The sequence below is a fragment of the Dama dama genome, chromosome 26 (assembly GCF_033118175.1).
Source record: "Dama dama isolate Ldn47 chromosome 26, ASM3311817v1, whole genome shotgun sequence".
Classification (NCBI taxonomy): Eukaryota; Metazoa; Chordata; class Mammalia; order Artiodactyla; family Cervidae; genus Dama; species Dama dama.
Window position 1 is genome coordinate 55,724,154 of NC_083706.1, and position 23,738 is coordinate 55,747,891.

Consider the following 23,738-nt stretch of genomic DNA (forward strand, 5'->3'; position numbering starts at 1 on the left):
TCTACCTGGCGGCCTTGGGTCTTGGTTGCGGCCCTGGGGACCTCCCTTGCCGCCTGCCAGATCTTCTGCCGCTGGGGATGGGCTCTTCGCTGTGGCAGGCAGGCTTCTTTCTCCAACACTTGCAGCGCTCTGGCTCCAGAGCGCACAGGCTCAGGAGTTGGGGCATGTGGGCTTAGGTGCACCTGGCCCAGTGGGGTCCTAGTTCCCCGACCAGGAATCGAACCCGAATCCCCTGTGTTGCAAGGTGGATTCTTACCCACAGGACCAGCAGAAAAGTCCCACCTTCCACTGAAATCTTCAGACGGAAAACACGAACAGGCTTGCTGTTGCATGACACTAGAATTACTACCGAATTTCGGAACAGATTTATTTTTCTCACTTCCCTTTTCCTGCACAGTTCTTCGAATGATGGAGGTTGAAGGGGACGAGCAGGAAACTGGTGACAAGGCCAGCCGGACCTCTGCCTTGCTCCGGTGGGCGCCCCCAGGGCCAGCTGGCGGGCGAGCGGCTAGAAGCAGGACCGAGGGGCTCGCTGCCTGGGTCCCTGGCAGGGTCTGCAGGATCCGGAGGCCGTGAGCACAGCTCCATCAGCCTGGTCTGCTCTCAGGAACACGGGGACGAAACAGTCCTGTGAATCCCATGAGATAACGCGACCCGAACGGCTCCCGGGAAGAAGTGCTGATGATTTCAGAAACCTTTCTAAGAAAGGCAGCCTTAGCATGTGGGCATCAAAGCCTGCGTTCTGACCATACCCACCAAAGACTGTTTCGGAGGCGAAATGCCGTGAAAATTAAAAAGCGCTTCACTTCCAATTACCTTGCTGCTCCGCGAGGTTAAATTCTTACTTTCTTCTCTTCTTGACAACCTGAGAAATTTTTAGCTCTGCCTTATGTAAATATTAAGCCCAACTGGGTCTTCCTAATTAGACCAACCTATGTCTCTCGACCCCTCCTCCCCAGGGCCACCCTTTCTTTAAGGGGAGCACAATGCCCTGAACCAGCTGCTCTGAATTATGCATGCTTCAGCCGGGAGGTCCAGCCAGGCCTGGACAAAGGGATACAGCGGGCTAGCATCTCACTTTTGTCTGCGCCTGCTGTCCTTTGTGAGGTGGCATGGGAAAACCCTAATGAGGCTGCCCGGCGGCTGCAGAAATTCTTGTCGGATAAAGAGGCGCCCCCCTCCTTCCACCTGGCGCGCTCCAGAGAACACGCAGCCCCCCGCCCTCGCTCAGCCCCTGCCACGGCCCTATTTGGTATCCTAGGCAACGGAAAGCCAGAGGAAAACAAGGTACCACGGGAGGTGAATCTGATGTAAGAAAAGGCAGATTAGACAGCGGAGTTGGAGCGGAGAGGCACGTCCTGTCTGGGAGGAGGTGGAGGGAAGCGCCTCCATCCTCCCAGGAGGGCGGGGCCGCAGTTGAGTACCGCCTTCAAGGTCAAGGATGCTGCACCCCCTCCGTTTCTAAACACGCCTTGAATGATGAGCTTGGTTTTAACCCCTGAGTCACTGAAGATTCACCAGCTACGGGGGACTGAAGCAATAACATCATTAAAAGTGACCGGGAGGCAGAGTCCTTCAAAAACATGAAATCCGCCTGTGCGATAAATGGAAGAAAAACATAACATGCAGTCATGGGGTCCCACCAGCAGCTAAGCATATGCGCTGTACAAACACAAATTGGAAATACGTGTTGAGCAAGGTCAGAAGCTGGGAATCCACCCGGTGCCTCGTGGAGGGTGCGAGAGCTGACCCTCAGACGGAAACCACTGTGGCGCTGTGTCTGCCCGCCCCCGCCCCCCACCCCCGGGGGCAGAAGGCCTCCAGCTCCCCCACCCCCGGGGGCAGAAGGCCCCCCGCCCCCCGACCCCCAGGGGCAGAAGGCCTCCAGCTCCCCGACCCCCGGGGGCAGAAGGCCTCCAGCTCCCCCACCCCCGGGGGCAGAAGGCCCCCCGCCCCCCGACCCCCAGGGGCAGAAGGCCTCCAGCTCCCCCACCCCCGGGGGCAGAAGGCCTCCCGCTCCCCCACCCCCGGGGGCAGAAGGCCCCCCGCCCCCCCGACCCCCGGGGGCAGAAGGCCCCCCGCCCCCCCACCCCCGGGGGCAGAAGGCCTCCAGCTCCCCCACCCCCGGGGGCAGAAGGCCCCCCGCCCCCCCGACCCCCGGGGGCAGAAGGCCCCCCGCCCCCCCACCCCCGGGGGCAGAAGGCCTCCAGCTCCCCCACCCCCGGGGGCAGAAGGCCTCCAGCTCCCCCACCCCCGGGGGCAGAAGGCCTCCAGCTCCCCCACCCCCGGGGGCAGAGGGCCCCCCGCCCCCCGACCCCCGGGGGCAGAAGGCCCTCGCCGCTTTCCTGCGTCGTCACCTCACCTCGTGACGCAGGATCCCGCCCACATCGGCCGCCTTCCCTCCCGACAGCCTCTGCGCCCAAACGCACAGCCTCCTGACAGGCGGGGAGCGGGCGTTGGAGAACAGGCCATGTTTGGGATGGCTGCGGCTTTGAGGGACCAGACAATGAATTATTTCCTGCCTGGCCAGGAAGCCTCGGTGCCTGGGGTGGGAGTGTTCTCGGGACAGGGAAACAACAGCAGACAGAGCCCCCGGGAGGAGAGGACCAGGCTGTCTGCTCCATGAACTGAGTCAGAGAAAAGGGCTGGGGTAGTCATTCTGCACCCGTCTAATGCAGGACGTGGGCAGCCAGTGGCGGTCCACTCCAGGATTCCTGCCTGGGAACTCCCAAGGACAGCGGAGCCTGGCGGGCTGCAGTCCACGGGGTCGCAGAGAGCTGGACACGACGCAGCGACTAAAGAACAACAAAACAACAACTCAGGGAACACACACGTTACGTGTTTTAAGGCACGTGGACATTTTTGGTTCCCAGGTAGATAATTGGTATCATCTGAAAGGTAGCTTTCCACTGGGGGGAAAGGGTTTGTGTTCTGTCAACAATCCCTGGACCTCATGTCGACAGAAGGAGCAAAGAAATAATGTCCCACACGCACACCAGCTCAAGCCTGTGGGAGGTTTCCACACCCTCCCGTGCTAAGTCACTTCAGTCATGTCCGACTCTTTGCGGCACTATGGACTGCAGCCCTCCAGGCTCCTCTGTCCATGGGATTCTCCAGGCAAGAATACTGGAGGGGGTTGTCATTTCCTTCTCCAGGGGATCTTCCTGACCCAGGGATCAAACCCACGTCTCCTGCGTCTCCTGCACTGAAGTCAGATTCTTCACCACCGAACCATCCGGGAAGCCCCAAGTTGATCACTCAGCAGATGCTGTCTATAAGCTTAACCTTTACATAATGGCCCCTCTCTGGGAACCTTGCTTCCAATACCTGGGCGTTGAACTAAAATACTTTTATTTAGCTTACAGGAAATTTCCCGACCAGCCCACTGTGAATAGTTGAAGGAAGGAAGAAATTATTAATAACACATCCCCTCTGGAGGTTGCCCAGAACCGGGACTTAACTCCCTCTCCTTTTAGTATAAAAGAGGTCTGAATGCTAACTGAGGCGGGGTGGATCTGCAGGACACAGGTCCACCACCTTCTCGTCTGGTCTGCCGGCTTTCCGAATGAAGTTGCTATTTCTCACCTCAACTACTTGTGTCTTTGTTGATTGGCTTGTTTTGTGATCAGCAGGAGGATGGTCTTGGGCCTGGAAAAAATAACACACCCAGCCTAGCATGGAGTAAACTCCGTTAGTATCTGTCCTACAGAAGGTGACGGCATCGCTGGGATTCTTCTTCCAGACTCTGCTCTTTCCAGCGACTCTCTCGCCTCCGGCCACTCAAAGGACGCCGGATCCTGAAACCAGCCCCACGCTCTTGCCCAAGGCAGCACGATGCTTGTGGAGTGCTTGGGAGTTCTTGACCAGATGGTGAGGCAGAGGGCGGTGCTGGATCTCACCAGGCGGGAGCGGCAGCTGTGTCCCTCCCTACAGGGCCGCGGGCAGGCCCAGCCCCGCAGAGAGTCAAGTCCTCCTCCGGGGCCAAGAGCTCTGCTCTTAAGGCCCCACAAGTGAGGACCAGCTTGGGGCCCGTGACACTGGTATCAGGAGCTGGGGGCCCTGCCAGGCTGTTTCCAGCATCGTCAATAGGTCCTCATAAATCTATTGCTAACGAGTTCTTCTTAGTCCTTCCTGACCCTGTTCAAGAATTCAGCTCTTCAACTTCTGGGGTGTCTCCCCAGGGCCTGAAGCCATGTGGCTGTCTTACCCTGTCTGTTTCAGTCATGCTCTGATACCTAACCTCTCCTGTCGTGAATATAAATCCTCGCATTCTATCTGTATCCAGAAAACCAGCTTCTCTTCCACTTTGGGCTCGCTCCAGAGCTCAGGAATCCTGCTCACTCTCGCCCTTCCCCTCCACCATCCCCGCCATCTGCAACAACCCTCTTCTCCACGTCTCAGCAGCAAGTCACCTCTTCCATGGCGTGGATTCCTCTCCGCGTGTGTTTCTGGTGAATCTTCTCTGTGGGATCCAGGGCTCGCAGGTGCAGAGACCATGGCTGGCTCTGAGGATGGACTTGATGCCAGCAGCCAGCACAGAGCCTGGAACGTGAGAAGTGCTGGCACGAATTTGAAGAAAAAATCACTGAGAATTTTCCTCCTGCACAACCGGAAGGTAGACATTTGTTTGGCTTCCTTCTTTGTGGCACATACCTATAAAAAAATTAGCTGGACCTTCACGTGGTATTTAGATGTATTGTGTCACTTCCGCTGGCTTTTAACAAAGTGTCTTAGATGATCACAGGCCCCCCTGGGGACTTTTGGTTTTAAATATTTTACCACGATTTCCCCAACTATTAGCTGTGATTCACTGCTCCGCACATGCTGTCTTACAGATTTTCCTTCAGCTTCCATTCAACATCTTCTTTGAAGATCACAGCTCCGACCATAATTATCGGTGGCTCTCTTTTTCCTCGTTCAGCTTTCATCATTCTGTGGAATTACTACTTGCATCTCATGGGCAAATCCTGCATTTTCCCACAGTCTCAGCAATCGAGGGGTGCACTCCAACCCTGCTGTATTGATGGCGATCCCCGAGCTGGTGCAGGAGAGGCCGACCCGGTGATCGTCAGGCACGAAAAAACCAGACTGGCCTTAAGAGAAGAGCTTCCAAGTCAACACTCTCCTGTGGCATCCAGATCTCAGCAGAAGGTTCTGGTGGTTCTGGGCCAAGCACACGTGCCCTGAGACCCTGATGGGGGTGGCACGTGGGTCCTCATACGGAGTAGCACTCTTGCCGAGAAGGAGGTGGGCCTGGGGTGGGGGGGAGTGGGATGTGGAAAGAGGTAGGAGGTCTCCAGGAAAGTTGGATCTCTGGGTTAGCGGGATACTCAGGCGAGGTCACAGCACACGCCGTGTCACACCTTGGAAAGCAGGGCTGTGTAGAACCGAAGCTAGCCCTGCGAGGGCCAGGAGAAGGAGGCCTTGGCTGGTTATTTGACTGCCTGACCTTTATCACCTTGGGAAACTGCACAATGTTCTAGGGCGGCCTGCAGCCCTAGCATTTGATCGGTGGAATCACACGTAAAACAAATGAACGGTTCTAATGGCAAGCCTGTTAAGCACACAACACATAGAATAGATCACATGGTGAAAGGACTCATTATCAGTAAGTGGTTTCAACTTTTATAAGAAGAAAGCGGTAAGTGGTAAAGCTGAGGAAAACAAATGTGTGTGTTCACGTAGATACACATGCACACACATACACACGTATCTGTTAATATACATTCACAAGAGAAAAGAGCATAGTGTAACATAAGGCTGCAAGAGCTGCTAACTTCACAGCACAGATGGGAACCCAAATCCCCCCTCTCCCGGAGTTCTATCAGAGGCGCAGTCTAATAGAACCAGGGCTGATAACGCCACACAGCCTGCGTGGCTCACAGCACTGCTTCAGGGGCAGGAAATGCCCCCCACACCAGCCTGCACGCGGGAGGAGCCACTTCCGCCGGGGTTACGTCACGTGACCACGGGACATCGTGCCTTCCCTCCTACATTGACAGTAAGGAAATGAAACGTACAAAGGTCCCATGTTACAGGAATTCACCGTCCTTTCAGAAATAAATCCACCCAGCTTCTGGGACCAACACTATGACTTCTGTCGAAATCTAGGGAAATTTAAGCAAGTCTCTAATATCTGTGCAAAGTTGTTTCAATCTTGTCCGACTCTTTATGACCCCATGGATCGTACCCCGCCAGACTCCTCCGTCCATGGGATCCTCCAGGCAAGAAGACCTGAGTGGGTCGTCACTTCCTACTCCGGGGGATCTTCCCAACCCAGGGATGGAACTCTAACACCTATTTACTGAAGTAAACACACTCGGAGCTCTAACGCGCTCACGGGGCAGTTGAGGATTATTGGGGAAACTGCGGGAAAGCACCCTGGGAAGAGCACAGACCCAGCCCCACAGACCGCGGCAGTAGGGACAGAGAGCTCTGGCGTCTGCAGGACAAGGAGCCCGCACTCTGTGAGACCCGAAGCCAGCGAGACCTGGGCAGACCCCGCGACTGTCCCGTGGCCGAGCCTGCCGGAACTCTGGTCCGCTGAGGACTGGGGTCTGTCATCCAACCTGGAGGAGGGAGGATCGGAGCAGACGTGAGCACTTGGCCCAGCGCCTGCGCGGCACTGTGAATGCCCACCCGGGCTCACTGAGTGCCTTCTGCCCTGGGCGTGGGTGCTCACCCTCCACGCCCCCAGCACCCCAGCAGCCGCAGAGACGCGGCGTGTGTTGAATCCAGTCGTGTCCTGCTCTGAGGATGACTGAAAGAGAAGATGCGGATGGGCACATGGCCGAGGGCAGCGCCCAGACCCTCCCCTAGAGAGCAGCCCTCCACGCCCTGTGTGGTGGCAACGGAAGGCAGACAGTCCCAGGGCCGGGCCCCTGATGGAATCTCTGCGGCACGTGCCCCTGCAGGACCCGGGTGCCCCAGGTGAGGTCCGGCTGCTGCTGAGGTTTAGGACACAGAGTACATCTTCCCACGAAAGCTGGGTGACTTCCTCAGGCCGGAACCCCCAGCAGAGTCCCTGCCAGGAGCAGGGATCCGGCGCCGGGAGGAAGGGGTGGAGATGCAGACAGTCAGGAAGAAGCGGGGGCACCTCCATGGGAGGTGCAACTCAGGGCACGGGACTCCAGCTGCAGCCCTACGTCCACGGGAGTGGCCACGTCCCAAGGGTCATGGGTTCGGTCCTCCCCCACCTACCACCAGGAGGCCCCTCGCCCGCAGGCCTGGGGGCCCACTGTGAGCCCACTGACGGGATTCGCTGTCACGGCCCTGAGCACACGACTGGGACTCACGGACTCTGGCCGTTCCCCATCCTGAGTCACCAGAGACCTCGTCTGCCCCTCTCGCTCAGCCCCAGGCATGGGCAGCAGGTCGGCTCGTGCTCCCCCAGAGATGTGCTCCCCCAACGTGCTCCCCCTAACTCCCAGTACCCGTGACTCTGACCTCAGTTGGAGATGGGGCCCTCACCGAGGTCACTAAGTTAGGGATGTCAAGGTGAAGTCCTCCTGGATTCGGCTGGGCTCTTAATCCAGCAGCTGGTGGCTGTTAAAAAAAAAAAAAGGAGAGTTCAAGCCACAGGGACACAGGGAAGACAGCTGCATGGAGATGTGGACAGGGCTGGGCGGGGTGTGTCCCAGGTCGAGACCCAGCAAAGTCAAGGACGAGGCTCAGGCCTGGAGTCAGGCTTTCCTGGCTCTTTGTGTTTGTAACCAGAATTGCAGTAAATACCCGCAGGGCGTAGGCCGGCACTTCCCTGACCGGAAGCCCAGGCTCAGCTGGGAGGCCAAGCCGCAGAAGGACGTCTGGAGTTCAAAGGCAGAGGGTGAGGCCAGGGAGGAGGCGGCCCAGCAGGCAGGAAGGAATGGAGGCGGCGTGTACTCGCCCCACGGAGCCTGCTCCGCTGGAGTGTGAAGCTAAGTCCGGGCTCCTCCTCCTTCGAAAACAGCAGTTCTTACAGGTATCAGGGAAAAATCTGTCCAGAGCTATGATGCGTGTTTTAAAGCCCCAAAAGGAGGAAAAATGCAGCTTTGGGAGGAGGGCCAGGGCTTGGGGAATTTAGTTAAGAGAAGAATTCCGTGAGCAAACACGGCTAAGTTACAAAGTACACAGAAAGGTGGCTGGAGCCAATTCAAAGATATTCCACAACGAGATATGCAAGTCACTGAGAAATGTAGATTTTTCACGTCTAAAGTTTTATTCAGAGTCTGGACTATATAAACAAAGCTAGTACAAATGAAAGCCTTTTTTTCAGATATATTTTCAACACAGGCTTGGATGACAATGAACAAATCATTGTCAGTGACACAGGGTCTTCAAAACAATGAAGGAAGCAATGGATTTTTAGCCCAATTCACAGGAAAGCAGTTAAGCTCCTGACTAATTGCTGGTTTTTGCTGCGTTTGATCCAACCGATGACCTCTGAAGCAATGACCTAGTTGAAAAAGTTAGCCAACGAAAGAAGGAAGGTAAAAACAGAGCGTCAAGCTAAATTAACTCACCCTCCAGGAGACGGGGATTGTAGTCTGGGAACTCGAGCTTGAGAGAGAAGGTATGGAGTGCCATAAACTTCCACTGCGGAAAACAGGCAGGCCTCCCAGTGTGGGAGGAAGCTCTTACGGTCACAGGTCACAGGCTGTGCTCACCCATCCGAGGGAACACGCGGAGGTCCGGCTGGCCCTGACCGTCCCTGGAAGTTTGGGTCTGTGTGAACAGGGCTCCCAGGATGGCCCGTGGGAGAGAGGGGCAGAGATCACCAGCAGCGGACTCTGAATTGGGATCCTAAGGGTCTAGAAGCCGTGGCTGGGCTGAGAAAGACCACCAGGGCCTGGAGGAGAACCTCAGCCTTGCCTCTGGGTCCTGCCCCCCCTGCCCTCCCCCTGCCCCCACGGCACCAGCACTTTCCGCGGGTCTCAAGAAACAACCCCAGACTGTCGGAGCAAAGCGAGCTGGGACCTGGGGTGCAGACCTGGCTCAGATCCCCACGTGACACTTAGCCCCTGCGTGGCCTCGGGCCCAGCCTTGGAACCGCAGGGGTGACATCCCTGAAAAGAGATAATGTCCACCTTCAGTCACCAGGGGGCGCTGGCGGGACGCTCACACCACCCCGGGTGCGTGGTGACGTCACTGGGGTGTGACTGTATTAGTCAGCTCAGGATGCTGCTGCTGGGTAACAAAACGCTACCGATAGGGGCGGGGCTCAAACACTGAAATATCTGTTCTCCCAGCCTGGAGGCCGGGATCCAAGAGCCCAGGGTCTTCTCACCGTCCTCCCTCTGCGTCCAGACGTCCGCTTTCGTAGGGGCATCAGCCTTACCGGATCCGAGCGTGAGTCGCCTTGGATGGCTCGCAGGCGCGGCTTGTACAAAACCCCTTCCGCCTCCGCGTCTCCCAGCCCGGCAGGGTTCCCCGGCTCTGGCATGTGTGTTTTTAAGTAGAAATCAAGTTCATATAATGGAATAAACCATTGCCCCTGACTCATGACATTTTCTCATCTTCCATTAATCTCTCCAGCCGTTTTGTATTTTATTTATTCATTTCTTTGGTGTAAGTTATTTGATTAACACCCGAGACGTATACCACTGGAGCAGAGGACTGGAGCAGAGGACTGCCGCACTGCCGCTCACATCTGTGTTCCCCCATCCCCACCCCTCTGCTCTCCATCCCCCAGCTGGCCGACAGCAGGTGATGCTGTCCTGAATCTTGTCTGTGGTTCTCCTCAAATGTTCATTCTACAGTGTTAGCAGCGTGTGTGTGTGTGTGTGTGTGTGTGTGTGTGTGTGTGTGTCCCTGAGGAGGAATATTTGGTTCTGATTTTGTTGCCTGTATTCTTTATGTTTCAAGAGCTGTTCTTTAAGTCAGTACTTACTAGAGTTTAGTCTCTAAATCGCAGCAGCTGGGAACCTGGAACTCCTGCAACTCATGAAAATTCTCGAGCGGTCCCTTCCCCGCTCCTCCACCCACCTATGAATCAGACACTGTGATGTGTGGTTCTCTGATTACTAATGAGGGCAGCAACCTCCCAGTGCCCTTGCTGAATGTTTGTGTTTGCTCTGCTCTGAAATTCTGGGCAGAGCTTTGCCACCTTTTTTTTTTTTTCCTACTGGGTTGTTTATCATTTTACTATTGAATTTAGCTCTTTATGTATTCTTGACACTGATTCTCAGTTCAAGTGCATAGAGAATATTTTCTTCCTTTGTGGTCTGTGTGTTCTTTCTTGGTGTTGCTTTAAGATGAACAGACCTTCTAATTTTCATATAATCAAGTATATTTTGTTGTTGTTGTGTGTAACACTTTTTGAGTCTTATATAAGAATTTCTTCCTTATCCCCAGGATCAGAAGAAAGAAATACACTTGTATGTTCCACTAACGCTTTTAAGGATGTGCTCTCGATGTGTCCTAAAACCACCTGGAACTGCTTTATAAGCGCTGTAAACTAGGGTTCCAAGGTCATTAGTTTTCCCATGTGAATAGTCTCTGTTTGGGACTCTCCTTTCTCTGAACCACGAGGACCCTGAGCTCCTATGGGTGTGGCTGTCCCGTTCCCGCATCCTTGCGTCATCAGCAGCTGTCTTCCCCTCCATGTCGGTCAGTCTCTAAGACGTGTCCTTTAAGTAGCTTCAGGATAAATATTGGCATCTGGCAGTCGGGTCCCCTCTCCCTGTGTCTGTTGACTACTCCTGGACCTTTAATATTTCCTAATTCTTTTTTCTTAAAAACCACTTGTAAAGACCCACAAAATACCCCGGTGGGAGTTTGCTTGGGTTTTCATTTAAATGATAGATGAATTTTAGGAGAATTGCCATTTCCAGTGTTACATTGCAAACTTCCTCCAGAAGCCTGACTTCTCAGGTCAGCGGGCCACCCTCGTTCTGAAGCTCTGATCAGGCTGCATCTCTCCTGTCTCTTGTTTCTCAGCCCTGCGCCTTCCTCGTCTCTCCCCTCGCGGCCCAGCTCAGCCTCCTTCCCCAACCTTCTCTCAGGGCTCCAGCCCACAGGACGTCTCTGTCTATTAACCAAGATGGAGCAGAGCTGCTGGAGGAAGTCCTCTGAGGTGTTAGCTGCTATGATGGTTTGTAATTGGTTCCTGATTCACTGTAAGATTCTTTTTTTAGAAAGGCAATTTATTCCCTTTCACCTTAAACATTTCCCCCCAAATTACTATAATTCTCAAAATAGGCTCTTATTTTCTGTAACCATAGCAAAGAGGAGGCTTAGCAGTAACTTCTGAGCTTTCTGTGTCCACGCCCCCCCCCAGGGGTCCAGCGGCCTCCTACTGAACCTTTGTCCCAACTCCAGCCCGGGGAATGTGTCCAGATCATCACTGTCAGAGATTCTGAATCTGAGATGAGACTCTCGTCCATAAACAGTCAGTCTCCTTTTACTGTGTCTTCTACGCCACATGCTGTGCTGAGTCACTTCAGTCGCGTCCGGCTCTTTGTGACCCCGTGGACTGTAGCCCACCAGGCTCCTGCGTCCATGGGATTCTCCAGGCAATAATACTGGGATGATTTGCCTTGCCATCCTCCAGGGAATGTTTCCAACCCAGGGATTGAACCCGTGTCTCTTTACGTCTCCTGCGTTGGCAGGTGAGTTCTTTACCACTAGCACCACCTGGGAAGCTCCTTCTACAGCACACATAAAGTAATTTGAACAAACCATTTCCTGGGTCAGTTTTGCTGCAATAAAAAATACCCTAAAGTTGACCCATAATTTTTGTTTCTGTTTGAGACAGTCAAAATTAGTAAATGTTCTATCTGGAGCCACTGATTTTGTTTCCAAAATAAACGCACCTACTTTCTGCGTTTCATTATAACTGATCTATCTAGGGTCATCCCAAGTCATAAACGTGAAAGCATGCAGCCACACTTAAGGCATCAGAGGGCTCAGCGGGCATCCGTGTTTTTGAGACGCAGTTAGTGGATGATGATTGAAGTGCAAAAATGTCACTCGGCTTTATTCAATTCAGAAATAAATTATTTTCGTGGGGGAGAGTTGTGGACTAAAGACAACTCCTGAGAGTCTCAAGACTTGAATGTTCATGTAATTCCTGTAGTAAAAAAAAAAATCTCAAGTTTGAATCCTTGTTAAATTTTGTGTCAGCAAGGATGGTGTTGAGTAAAAAGTCATCCTAAATGCTGCATGGGTCACTATCTATTAAGGTGAAAGGATTTGTTAAATACTCTAATAAGAAACTAAAAATTGTTTAATCTCAAAGAATTCTATGATTCAGAAACTTCATCACAGTCTCAGAAATGTAACTCAGTGTAGAGTATAGGGCCGAGGCGTCTGTCCGGCCGGCTCTGTGAAGACCCACAGGTGGACGCGGCCAGGCCCTCCCTGCCAGCTTCACGGCGGGACGGCTCTGGGACCTCCTCACTGACACCGTCATCTTTGTGCCGCAGTTCACCACGCCCCCTCCCCGTCTTTCTGACGGTCTGGATTCTGCATCAACGAGAGTACTGATCAGCAGCGAGCCTTGGCTCATGGAGCAGGTTGCTGACCTGTCGTGCCTTGGTTATTTGTCTTCAAGAATACAAGGAGAGTCGGTCTGGCCTGAATCCCGGAGCTTCTCGAACGTCTTAGAGTCCGTGCGGCCCCCGTGCGTCTGTAGGGATGGACTGTCAGTCCTGCGGCTTCCGGAGCAGTCAGCAATCACACCCGCGCTTCCCCAGCAATGATGGCTGGAGCAGGACAAGGAACCCAGATGGAAATCAAGGAGACAAGGCCGGATAGGTGCTGCTGGACCAGAGAGTGAAAAAGGTGGCCTGCAGAAATGTCTGTCCAAAAGCATGTTCGCCTACTGTTTGACAATAAGAACCCTCTAGCCTGTTCCAGAAATCATGGAATATGGGCCGAAGTTCGGTGGGACGCTCAGGGGACGCAGTCTCAGGGGTAAAACTCCCACTGCATTTAAACGGCAGCCACTTTACCTTGGACCTGACGCTTTACCCAAAGGGAACAAAAGCTATGGCTGTATTTGTGGAGATTCACATCCCAGCTCCTCTGGATTTTAAATATTTGGTTTATTTTCAGACCAATCCTCAAACACAAGTCTGGAGTTTTGGGTTTGGACACTATACTCTTGGAAGATCACCTGTAAAAGACACAGTTGCCTGGCGGAAGCATTTGATGATGGAAACAGAGGAGGACAAGTCCGGCATGGGGATGCCTCCTTTCCAAGAAAGCACGAGAAACATCACAGAAGGGCACGCACAGGTGAATGAAGAGGTGACTTTACTGGGTCATAAAGAAAGCTGAGCGCCAAGAACTGATGCTTTTGAACTGTAGTGTTGGAGAAGACTCTTGAGAGTCCCTTGGACTGCAAGGAGATCCAACCAGTCCATCCTAAAGGAGAGAAGTCCTGAATATTCATTGGAAGGACTGTTGCTGAAGCTGAAACTCCAATACTTTGGCCACCTGATCCGAAGAACTGACTTATTGGGAAAGACGCTGATGCTGGGAAAGACTGAGAGCAGGAGGAGAAGAAGGCGGCAGAGGATGAGATGGTTGGATGGCGCCCCTGACTCAAAGGGCGTGAATTTGGGCGAACTCTGGGAGACAGTGAAAGACAGGGGAGCCTGGCGAGCTACAGACCAAGGGGTCACAAAGAGTCGGACGCGACTTAGCGACTGAACAACAACAACAACATTAAATCCACATTTAAAAAAAAAGAGTATTTGCTCTTCCAAAGAATCCTTTACAGGTGTTTACCGCAAGGTACCTCTTTACATGCAAAATATCATTTGATTCACAAAGAAAAGAGGGATATTTGGGGAGCTTGTAAGTATAGAACCGGACCCTCCTGCAACGAGGTCGACCTGCACGCACGGAAGGGCTTCTCTTTTCTGCTGATTTCCTGGATTTCTGGGTCTATTTTTCAGAATGGCAAAAACATAGCAACAACTGTTGGAACATGTGAAATAAAGGTTGCTACTAACAATGGAAATGTTTAAACAAGAACTTTGCTTCTATGAAAGGAAGTGAAGAAATACAAGTAAAATAACCAAAGGACATACACTACTAAAAAAATTTGGAGGAGGGGCAAGTGAGTCTATTTAAGTTCGTTTTATAAAAAAGGACAAGTAATTTTAAGAAGTGTTCTAGGAACGATGATTATTACTTTTCAGTTGACTTATTAAATACCAATCCCAGAAGAAAATGGGATTTAATTATGTAGCTTCTATCAGTGATCATCACTAAGGTTTTTTACAATTTTGCCACTCAAAGTCTACATGTGATCTGATCTCCCATGTAAGAAGTTGAATCACCTGTTTCATTATTGTCTTATAAATGTCTTCAAGAAATAGCAGATAGGGGAAATGATGATGTAACTACTGTTTTGAATAAAGGACCATAAAAATTCCAGTTGCTTTTTAAAAAATTGTAACCGCAATTCCTTCTTTAAAAAGTGGGCCATGTGACCCATGGCGTATTAGGTTGTTGTTTGTTTAAGATTTCACTGCTGAGTTTGGCTGGTGATCATAAAGCCACCACTTGTTTTGGTAAGGCTGATCTACCTCCAAAGGAAATGAAATACATTTCCTGAGCTTTGAGAACCAGAAACGACTGTGGCTCACCACCTTTGATTAAATTAAGGTGCTGTGAATAGACAGAGCTGAGAAGAAAGACGCTAAAACAAGGGACTTCAAACAACCAAACCCCACGGACCCCTTCCCTCGAGGGAATCAGTCGTAACAAGGAACCTGAACACTTGTCCATCAAACTAGCCGTTTATATTAAATTCTCTCCGAGTTGAAAAATAAAAACACGGACGTAAAATAGTTGGTTGGATACAAGGAACTGAACATTTCTGAGTGCACGAGGATGAGCAACCTAACAGTGACATTAAATCTTCTGACGTGGTGTCTTTCCCCAGCTTGTTCAAGAATTTCCTTAAATATATGAATGTATTAAATACACAGTGGTGCAGAGAAGGAGAAAGCTGGGGGCAAAGGCACTTCTGGCCCCAAGGAGGAAGTCAGACAGAAGCAGAGCCTGAGCCCCGGTCCCTGGGGTGGGAGGTTAGGGCATAATCGCTCTCCCAGGGCCGCGTGGTTGCAGTGGCAGCAGGAAATGCCAGCAAGTGCTCCAGGACGTGGGCGTCTGCAGGCATTCCTGTGACAATCACCTTTGATTATAAGACGCAGTTTCCCTGAGCACTCAGAGAATTGCCACCTACCTCGTGATGGATTTAGGAGCTTCTTAGAGGCACATGTTTTTGTACCTCCATTTTCCATTTATTGAAAAATCAAAGCTCACAGAAATTAAATACAACCCCACACAATACAGAGAATCACCTCCAAGAAAAATCCCCACCCCCCCCCGCCCGCCTGATTTCTATTCTTCTAGTGCCTGCATTTCTCACTTGTAGAATAAATGTGAAACCAAGGGTAGGGTTGCCAGATTTAATAAATGAAAAATACAGGACTCTCAGTTAAATGTGAATTTCAGACAAGCAATAAATACATGTTGGGTATAAACATGTGCTTGGCACTGTGTGGGGCTTACTTATGTCGTATCCATCTGAAATCCACTCTTGGCTGGGTGTCTTACGTTTCCTCTGGAAAATCTGACCAGAGGAAGAACCTCCGTACCCGAGAGAAAGCTCGGATGTTCTGTGTCCTTGCCACAAGGAACTGATCCTTCAAGCCCCGTTCCTTCCTCAAACTCCTTCCACCCCAGCCCTGCCTCGGAGCTCCCGGCATGTTCCAGGACCGCAGCTTTTCTCCTCGGATGCCACCTGGGTGGTGGGTGCTGGCTCTCAGCGGCCCCCCGCCTCCCGGGCAGAGGTAGACATTGGCGTGACGCTGGCAGTGACGCCTCCCCACCCTCCCCAGGGGACCTGTCCGTCCCTCTGTCCCCCGAGCCATGCATAGGGCTGCCGACGGTTCCAGAAGGACCTCCGGTTGCCTAGGGCTGCTGTAGTAAGCCAGCCAGACCAGGTCCTCCCACCAAACACTGACGAGCTTGGCACACGGGGCCTTTCTCTTCTGCTCAGGGAGCTGCTCTCGGCTAATTTTAAACTAACGTATTGTTGCCAGCTTTGGCATTTTAAGCAAATAAAATCACAGTGCGGTGCACTTAGTAAACATTTGTGGAATGAATGAATGGATGAATGAACTAACGAACGAAGAAGTCAAATTAAGGAAGGACACGGCTCCCACTGGACCGGAAGTGACCCTTCCACAGGGACTCGGGGAGCCCTTGTTGCAAACGCTGCCCCCCGGGATGAGACTGCGGCTCTAGCAGAGTAAGGGACTCCTTCGGGGGCATCCTTTCCTTCTGCCTGGCTGCCAATGCTCCCTGCCGCTGTGATGCTGGGGGAGGTGGGCTGCGCCCTGTGTCAGGGACAATCTGACTTACAGTCAGCTCAGCTGAGAGTGACAAAGTCCGAAATGAAGGGACCTCCCCTTCCTAACAGGTGCTTGATGTCCACTGAACGAATCAGTGGGGGGATGGTGAACGGATGGGTGAATGAATGAGTAAACGAATGGATGAATTAATGAATGGGTGGATGGATGGACACATTAGAAGGGCAGTGACCATCAGTGTCTCCACTGAGTAAACATCTGTTCACACTTTTCAGCTCCACACACCGTCACAAATCCTCCAAGAAGCACGAGAAAAGTCAAGCATATCACGGTTATTTTATGAAGAAGCGTTTCTCATCCTTGTCAGTCATCTGAGTTCTAACACGAAGTGTATCCATTTCCCAGGGCCTTTGGACAAAGCCCCCCAGCACAACACTACTAGGTCTCCCCTTACTAAGACTGAACTCCCCACTATCTCTCCAGAGAGTAGAGATTACCCCAGGTGTGATAATCTGTTGATAATCTGATAAATTGGTGAGCTTTTATTTTCAAATGCTTAACTTTTCATGTAAACATCTTTTGGTAACAAAATCAAAGGAATCTTTTCTTTCCCCCTTGGTTCTGATTAATCCTCATTAAAGGGAAACTTCCAAAAACCCAGGTCGTGGTACCTTCCCTGCCTGGGACCAGAAGTGAGTGAATCGTGGATTCTCCTCCAGCGTGTTCCTTCTTCTCCATGGACTCATCACCACCCCAGTTTCATTTCTAATACCTCCCACGTGTGCTCATCCTAGATCTGCAGCTAGCAGCCAGCCAGTGGGTAACGAGTCCTTGCTTAATGTATAGGAATTCATTATTCTGTTTCACTCATAAGACCTGTAAGGTTTTAGGCAGCTAATATTTCTTTCTCAATGATATTCAACAATCACAGTCTAAATGTAAGCTTCCATTTAGGGAAAAAGTCTTATCCATCAGAAATTCAAAATTACTTTGTTTTGCATTTTTAACACCTGGTGTAAAAATAAGCATTTAGTGACCACTACCATTAGTTGTGGGGGCTTCCCAGGGGGCACCAGTGCTAAAGAACCTCCTGCCAACGCAGGAGACAAGAGACATGGGTTCGATCACTGAGTTGGGAAGATCCCCTGGAGGAGGGCATGGCAACCCACTCCAGGATTCTTGCCTGGAGAATCCCTTGGACAGAGGAGCCTGGAGGGCTACAGTTCATGGGGTCACAGAGTCAGATATACCTTCAGCTGTGCGGTGGTGGATGTCCATGACCCAAAATATGTCCTTCCCCATCAAGCTGTCAGACACTGCATCAAACACCTTCCCTGGCTTCTCCCCGCTGGTGTGATAAGTATCGTGTCTTCTCTACTGAAGGATTGACCACCTCTGGTCTTAGAGCCGGAAGCTAGACTGTCACTGCCCTGTTAAAGCCCTGCCCTCACGCTCTGGGCCCCGCCTCCTGTCTGCTGACGTTTCTGGTCTGCTCCTCTCTGGAGCGGTTCATTCATTCATTCATTCCTGAAGCTATTGAACATCAACTGCATAGATACTAAGAGTAGAACAATGGTGAGTAAGAAGTGACCCCAAGGCAAACCCAGAAGCCTTTCCAATTTACATCCCCCTGAATGCCCCTCCCGGCTGTAGAGGAAACGCTGGAGCCCTGTCCATGCTTCCTGCGATAATCGCACAGACTACAAACTTCCCTTTAATGCCACTTTGGATTTAAAGGTAAAGCAAATATTGTTATTTACAAGTGAGGGAGGGGTAAAGTAGGCGTTTGGGATTGACAGATGCACACTACTATATACGAAGTAGGTAATCAACAAGGATCTACTCTACAGCGCGGGGAACTCCACTCAATATTCTGTCGTAACCTATGTGGGAAAAGGATCTGAAAAAGAATGGGTGTACGCATATGTGTAGCTGAATCGCTTTGCTATACACCTGAAAGTAACACAGCTTTGGAAATCAACTACAGTCTGAAATAAAAATTAAGTAAAAATTAATGAAAGTGAAGCTATTTCCAGAATTCTCTTTGGAAAGCTGTGTATGACTCAGTTCCAACGTGAATTAACGTGAGGACAGATCTCACTCGCTTGGCACCGATGACCCACTGCTCCACCGAAGAGGAAACGGAGGTGACAGGTAGTCAGAATGCCCGCTGATGATTAATTACCGAGCGTGGGAGAAACGATTCGGAACTCAAAGGAAGAACGTGATCAGCTTGGAAATACTCCGTTCGTAAATGTCAGTCGACAACTTTACAAAGCTCTGCTGCTGTGGTTTTGAAGCTGTCAGTTCTGAAAATTGGATGTAAGAGAATCGGACACTTTAGGAAAGAATTCACTCTTTTAACGGATCAGAGCCAGATTTATTTTTAACTTGGGGAATCTACCTATTACATAAAACAGAGCATCCTGTAGCCAGATTTGAGAGGACCACCAAAAGAAATGCTTCGGGGTGCACAGAAATTGCCTCCATAAATTTTAGCAGGAAGAGGGTTTCTCTCCTCGATGGGAAGCTTTGGTTATTCTGGGCCCCTTGATCCTCGGCAGGAGCCTTTGAAGATGCAGCTGTGTTCAAAGGCTTGAAGGTGTTTTATTACATGCCCTCTAGTCCCCCTACCCTGACCCCACCACCCCAGAAAGCCCTCAGACCGTCCCCCAGAGCCTCCCGCTTTTGGCACAGAAAATAAGAAAGTTGCTTCTCCCCGGGCGTCAGAGCAGAGGTGTGGTGAAGTCGCCTGCCTAGGGGTGACTGGACACTTCTCCATTTTTGGCCCCTCTTGGTAGGCGAAGAGCTTTGGTGAACAGCTGAGAGACATAAAAATCAGACTTTGGACTCAGAGGCATTCCACGGGGGCACAGGCTGGCCCCAGCCAACTCACTGGGCTGCAGACTCCCAAGTGTCACCCAGACACCAAACCGGCCCGATGATGGTGCGGGCTGATGCCGCCAGGCGTGATACCCCACACCCCAAGATGCAGAAGCCTGGGGCCAGGACACCAGGCGTGATGCCCCACACCCCGAGATGCAGAAGCATGAGACCAGGACACCAGGCGTGATGCCCCACACCCCGAGATGCTGAGATTCGGAAAACCGGGGCCAGGACCGCAGAGTCTTCAGAACAAGCTTCTTCACCCCCGTGTGGTCAAACCCTTCGTGTCGAGAGTCCTGCCAGAGGGGCTCTGGTTTAGCAGGACGTCCCGGATGGCTCGGCTCCACGGTCTGCCCTGACAACACTGCCTTCCCACCTGTGCCCTGGCATCCGTCACTTCATCCTGCAGCTACATCTGTTATGTCCAGCCCCCTCCCACCCCCTTTTCTGATAAGCTGTTATCCCCTTGCAGGCAGAGACAGTGGCAATATTTTCATTGGAATCCAAGTGCCTAGTATAATGCCTGGCACATTGAAAAATGCTCTGAAAATGTTGGTGCTATATTTCAAAAAGTTTGAGAAGATTCCAAGAGACATTTTTCAGAGACTTTAGACAGCCTATTGAATAAAAGGGAAGTAAAAAATAGGATTTTCATTATTTATTAAATTAATGTTTCATTGCTGCTTAAATCACTGTGACTAAGATAAGGTATACATAATCCCTGATATCTTGCTTCCAAAAATAAAACCGTCTCTCCCGTTCCAGAGGGCAGTTAGTCCTACCATCGATCATTGGCTTAAGAGCACAGTGGAAGCATTATTTCTGTGGAGGTGGAGTTTTCTAGACTGTCAAACAGTTAAGACTTCCAGAGCTACGATATGAGACATGCTGACTTGTCAGTTTGTGAATTTTTTAACCTCTGACATTTTTACCTTAAGTGGATGGAACTCTGCTTGGCTACAAAATAGCAGGTGTCCCTTAGGCACCAAGTGAGACTATCCCACAAAAGTACTGATGACTGAAGGACGCAGCAGGTGCCTCTGGGGCGGCGAGCCCTGCTGGTGAGGTGCGGTCGGGCTCCTGTCCCAGGGCCCTTCTCTAGAGGCGTAGGCACCTCTGGATGTGACCTCAGAAGCTTGCATCAGAGCAGTGGGGGACAAGGAAGCTGCCCTCCTCTGCACCCCCCACTGCTGAGGGACCCCATCAGCCAAAGGCAAGGGAGCTGTTCGCTGTTTGAACCGACCAGGACTGCTGGCTTTTGAGAACCAGCTTAACTGACATCAGCAAAGGCATCGGGAGACCTCAGTTCCATAGCTGAGGGTCTGGATGCATTTGGGTCCAGGAGCTCAAATGACATCTTCAGGACCCAGTAGGCTGTTTCTCCTTCTTCTTGCGTAACTTACCTCTTCGTGATGCTCTCCCAGACTCCAGGCTCCTCCCTCATCTCCTTCCTGGCAGCTGCAGACAAAGGAAGGCCCGGGGAGAAAGCGGATTGCCCCTCTTGGTCATGTGCCCATGCGCCACCTGAGCTTGTGGCGCACACAGTGGGCCTGGGCTGTGTCCACTCCCAGAGCTGGGGGGACACGGCCCTGCCCTCCCAGACGATGGTTCCCCAGACGGGCTTGGGTGTTAGAGAGGCTGGGGGTTGCAGCAGAGACTCCACCCAGCTCACCAGCTGGGGCCTTGTGAGCAGACCCACAGAGCAGCTCACCTCTGCCAGTGGTTTTTCCAGATCCGCATTGGTGCTTGCTGCTTCTAACTCACCACGGTCACTTGCTGTGTTGTCTCAGGGAAGCCGTAGCTTAGATCGTTCCCTGCTGACTCGGTGGTAAAGAATCCTCCTGCCAGCACAGGAGACATGGGTTCGATCCCTGGGTTGGGAAGATCCCCTGGAGGAGGAAATGGAAACCCACTCTAGCATTCCTGCCAGGGAAGTGACACAGACAGAGGAGCCTAGTGGGCTACAGTCCGTGGGGTCGCAAAGTGTTGGACCTGACTTAGCGATTAAACAACAAACAAAACAAGCTTAGATTTATTTCACAAATATGAAGAGCTATCTTTTGGACCATCTCATCTTTGCTCATTGATTTTTTTTTCTGCTATGCTATGCATCATAATAAAATTTCTAATAAAACAACTAGAGTAAATTCACTTATCTTTTCTTTTATTTCTTCTTCCATTTTTCTTTGTCCTTTCCCGTTTTGTTATCTTCTTTCTCTGCCTCCCTCCAAGTGTCTGAACAGTTCTAGCAATACTGGTAGGCTGGCTTGAGTTTTCATTGGAATAATGGAGAGGATGGAGGGGTGGATGTATGGACAGACAGAAGGATGGAGGGAGGGGTGATGGAAGAATGGAGGCGGGTGGGGAGGCAGAGAAAGATAGAAAGAAGGAGGAAGGGATGGAGGGGGAAATGGGTGAAGTGCTGGTTGGATGGATGGATGGATGAAGGGACGGATAGTCAGCCAGCCACAGAGAATGATGCCTTGTTCAATAGCTCAGTCAGTGATGAACTGTCTGTTCAATGAGGGAACAAGGCTAACAAGTCTGAGAGGCTGGGAGGCCCGGCTTGCCTCTGTTGGACGAGAGGGTCACCGCAGAGTCTGCTTGCTGTTGGCGATGGGCCTCAGATAAGGAAGGCTCCCCTCTCGGGCCACGGCTGAACTCTTGAAGCCTGTTTTCCAGAACCATCTTGAATACTTTCTGTGGCAAGAGAGAAGGTTTCTTTCAAGAGCAAAGTCTGGCCTTCGAAGCATCTGTATGTCTGTGCTCTTTGTCCTAACATTGTGTTTGGCAGCTGAGGCCAGCTTTAGGGCAAGGAGTCTTCTGCAGTTTCTTCTTTTTTTTTTTTTTTATTTATTTTATTTTTTTTGCAGTTTCTTCTTAATGAAGGGATGCGAGCGGCACAGGAAACTGAAACATACTGCCTTTAGACGCTGGCCTTCTTCCAACACAGCCTCACCGCGGCACCTTGGACCCGTGAAGGCAAACAGCGGAGCACTGACAGGGCTTTTGGATATTAGAAGCAAGATCACCATCTGCGTGAAAAGCCCCTGAGAGGCTGCGGTCACTGCGTGCCAGCGGCCGGACAGCACGGAGCAGCTCATGCGTGCACCCCGTCCCCGATGTCAGAGGAGGGTCGCAGGCCTGCTGCGCTTTGGGTCCGAGCTGACAGTGAGTGGACTCCAGGAGGCCTGCTGCACTGTGGGTCTGAGTTGTGGATCTGAGCTGAGGGTGAGCAGGTCCAGGAGGCCTGCTCTGCTGTGGATCTGGGCTGTGGATCTGAGCTGAGGGTGAGCGGGTCCAGGAGGCCTGCTGCGCTGTGGGTCTGAGCTGAGGGTGAGCGGGTTCCAGGAGGGAGACGCTGGGAGGCAGGGTGTTGTCTGGGCAGCCTCATTATTGATTCTTCTCTGCAGCTTTCTGTTGAAAGAACAAAGCCTGTTTTCTGCCTGAGCCTCCCACTCCCCTGGCTGCTGAAGGAGTGGATCTTACTGACTCGCCCCGGGGCGGCTCGGTGACCCTGCTCACGCATCTAAGGGCAGACAAGGACGTGTGGGGAGGCGGGGGTGCGGACTAGGGAAGAGGAAGGGTGCGGCTCTTTCCACCACAGCCCGCAGCCAGACAGCAGGGAAAACAGCGATTTGGCGGGAGGGGCTCCCTGGCCTGGTTTCCACCAGGAGGCTTCAGGATTCCCAAACCTGTTAATGAAACCCTCGTTATACGGCAGAACACACGGACGAGTGTGTTTTCCCCGGGAAAAGCAGATTATAATTGGGGTTGGCTCTCCTCTCTATGCCTTCACCATCAAAACGTGTCACCGGGACGAATAATAGAACAGACGGGCAAAGATGTAAAAGCTGTGAAGTCTTTGCCACCATTTAAAATCCCAGGGCTTTAAGTCCGATAAAGAAGAAAAAAAGAAGCCATTTGTGAACTGTACACATTCTTTACAAATTGGGCACCAAGATGTGAATCTACCAAACACATATTTAACCTAAACTAATGAGCTGGCGAGAATAAATTTCAACTACGTACTGACTCAACCGCCGGTTTTCATTTTTTGCTAGACTTTGGGTGGATAACTTTGGATGGCTGCAGAACATTAATCATTTCTCTCAATAATTCTCTTATGGGGCAGATCCACTTGAAATAATTTCTTTGTTTCTGAGTTCCAAGGTAGAATTCTTCTCAAAACCTATGGCAGTGCGGAGATATCGGAAACCTTGCATAAGGACCCAGTCCTGGCTTGTCTTGTCTTGGTCCCGCTACAGGAGTCTCTGAGAGTCACAAGCTCCACATGGAATGAGGTGAGCTTAGCTGCCCTGTAGACTCAGAGACCCTCAAAGCCTTGAAAGTTAGCCTCAGATCGAGGACTCAGCTTCCTCTAAATCCCACTGGAGTTTCATCCTCGCAGTAAGCCTGTGTTTGTGCTGAATCGTTCAGTCAGTCGTGTCCGACTCTTTGTGACCCCCTGGGCTGTAGCCCGCCAGGATCCTCTGTCCACGGGGTTCTCCAGGCGTGAATACTGCCGTGGGTCACCAT

General features: G+C 51.6%; 1 protein-coding gene and 1 long non-coding RNA gene across 2 annotated transcripts; one reads left to right on the forward strand and one right to left on the reverse strand.

Moving 5' to 3' along the window:
• Positions 1-408: 408 nt before the first annotated feature.
• Positions 409-2,369, forward strand: LOC133047196 (basic proline-rich protein-like). The gene is made up of 2 exons (XM_061130243.1): positions 409-572; positions 1,814-2,369. The coding sequence occupies exons 1-2, from the start codon at positions 409-411 to the stop codon at positions 2,367-2,369; spliced, it is 720 nt and encodes a 239-aa protein (XP_060986226.1).
• Positions 2,370-2,654: 285 nt separating this feature from the next.
• On the reverse strand, positions 2,655-9,985 carry LOC133047026 (uncharacterized). Its single transcript, XR_009690648.1, has 4 exons — positions 9,869-9,985; positions 8,502-9,414; positions 7,447-7,545; positions 2,655-6,569 (listed from the first exon to the last, which is right to left on the reverse strand). It is a non-coding gene; the product is annotated as an uncharacterized LOC133047026 (long non-coding RNA).
• Positions 9,986-23,738: the final 13,753 nt, after the last annotated feature.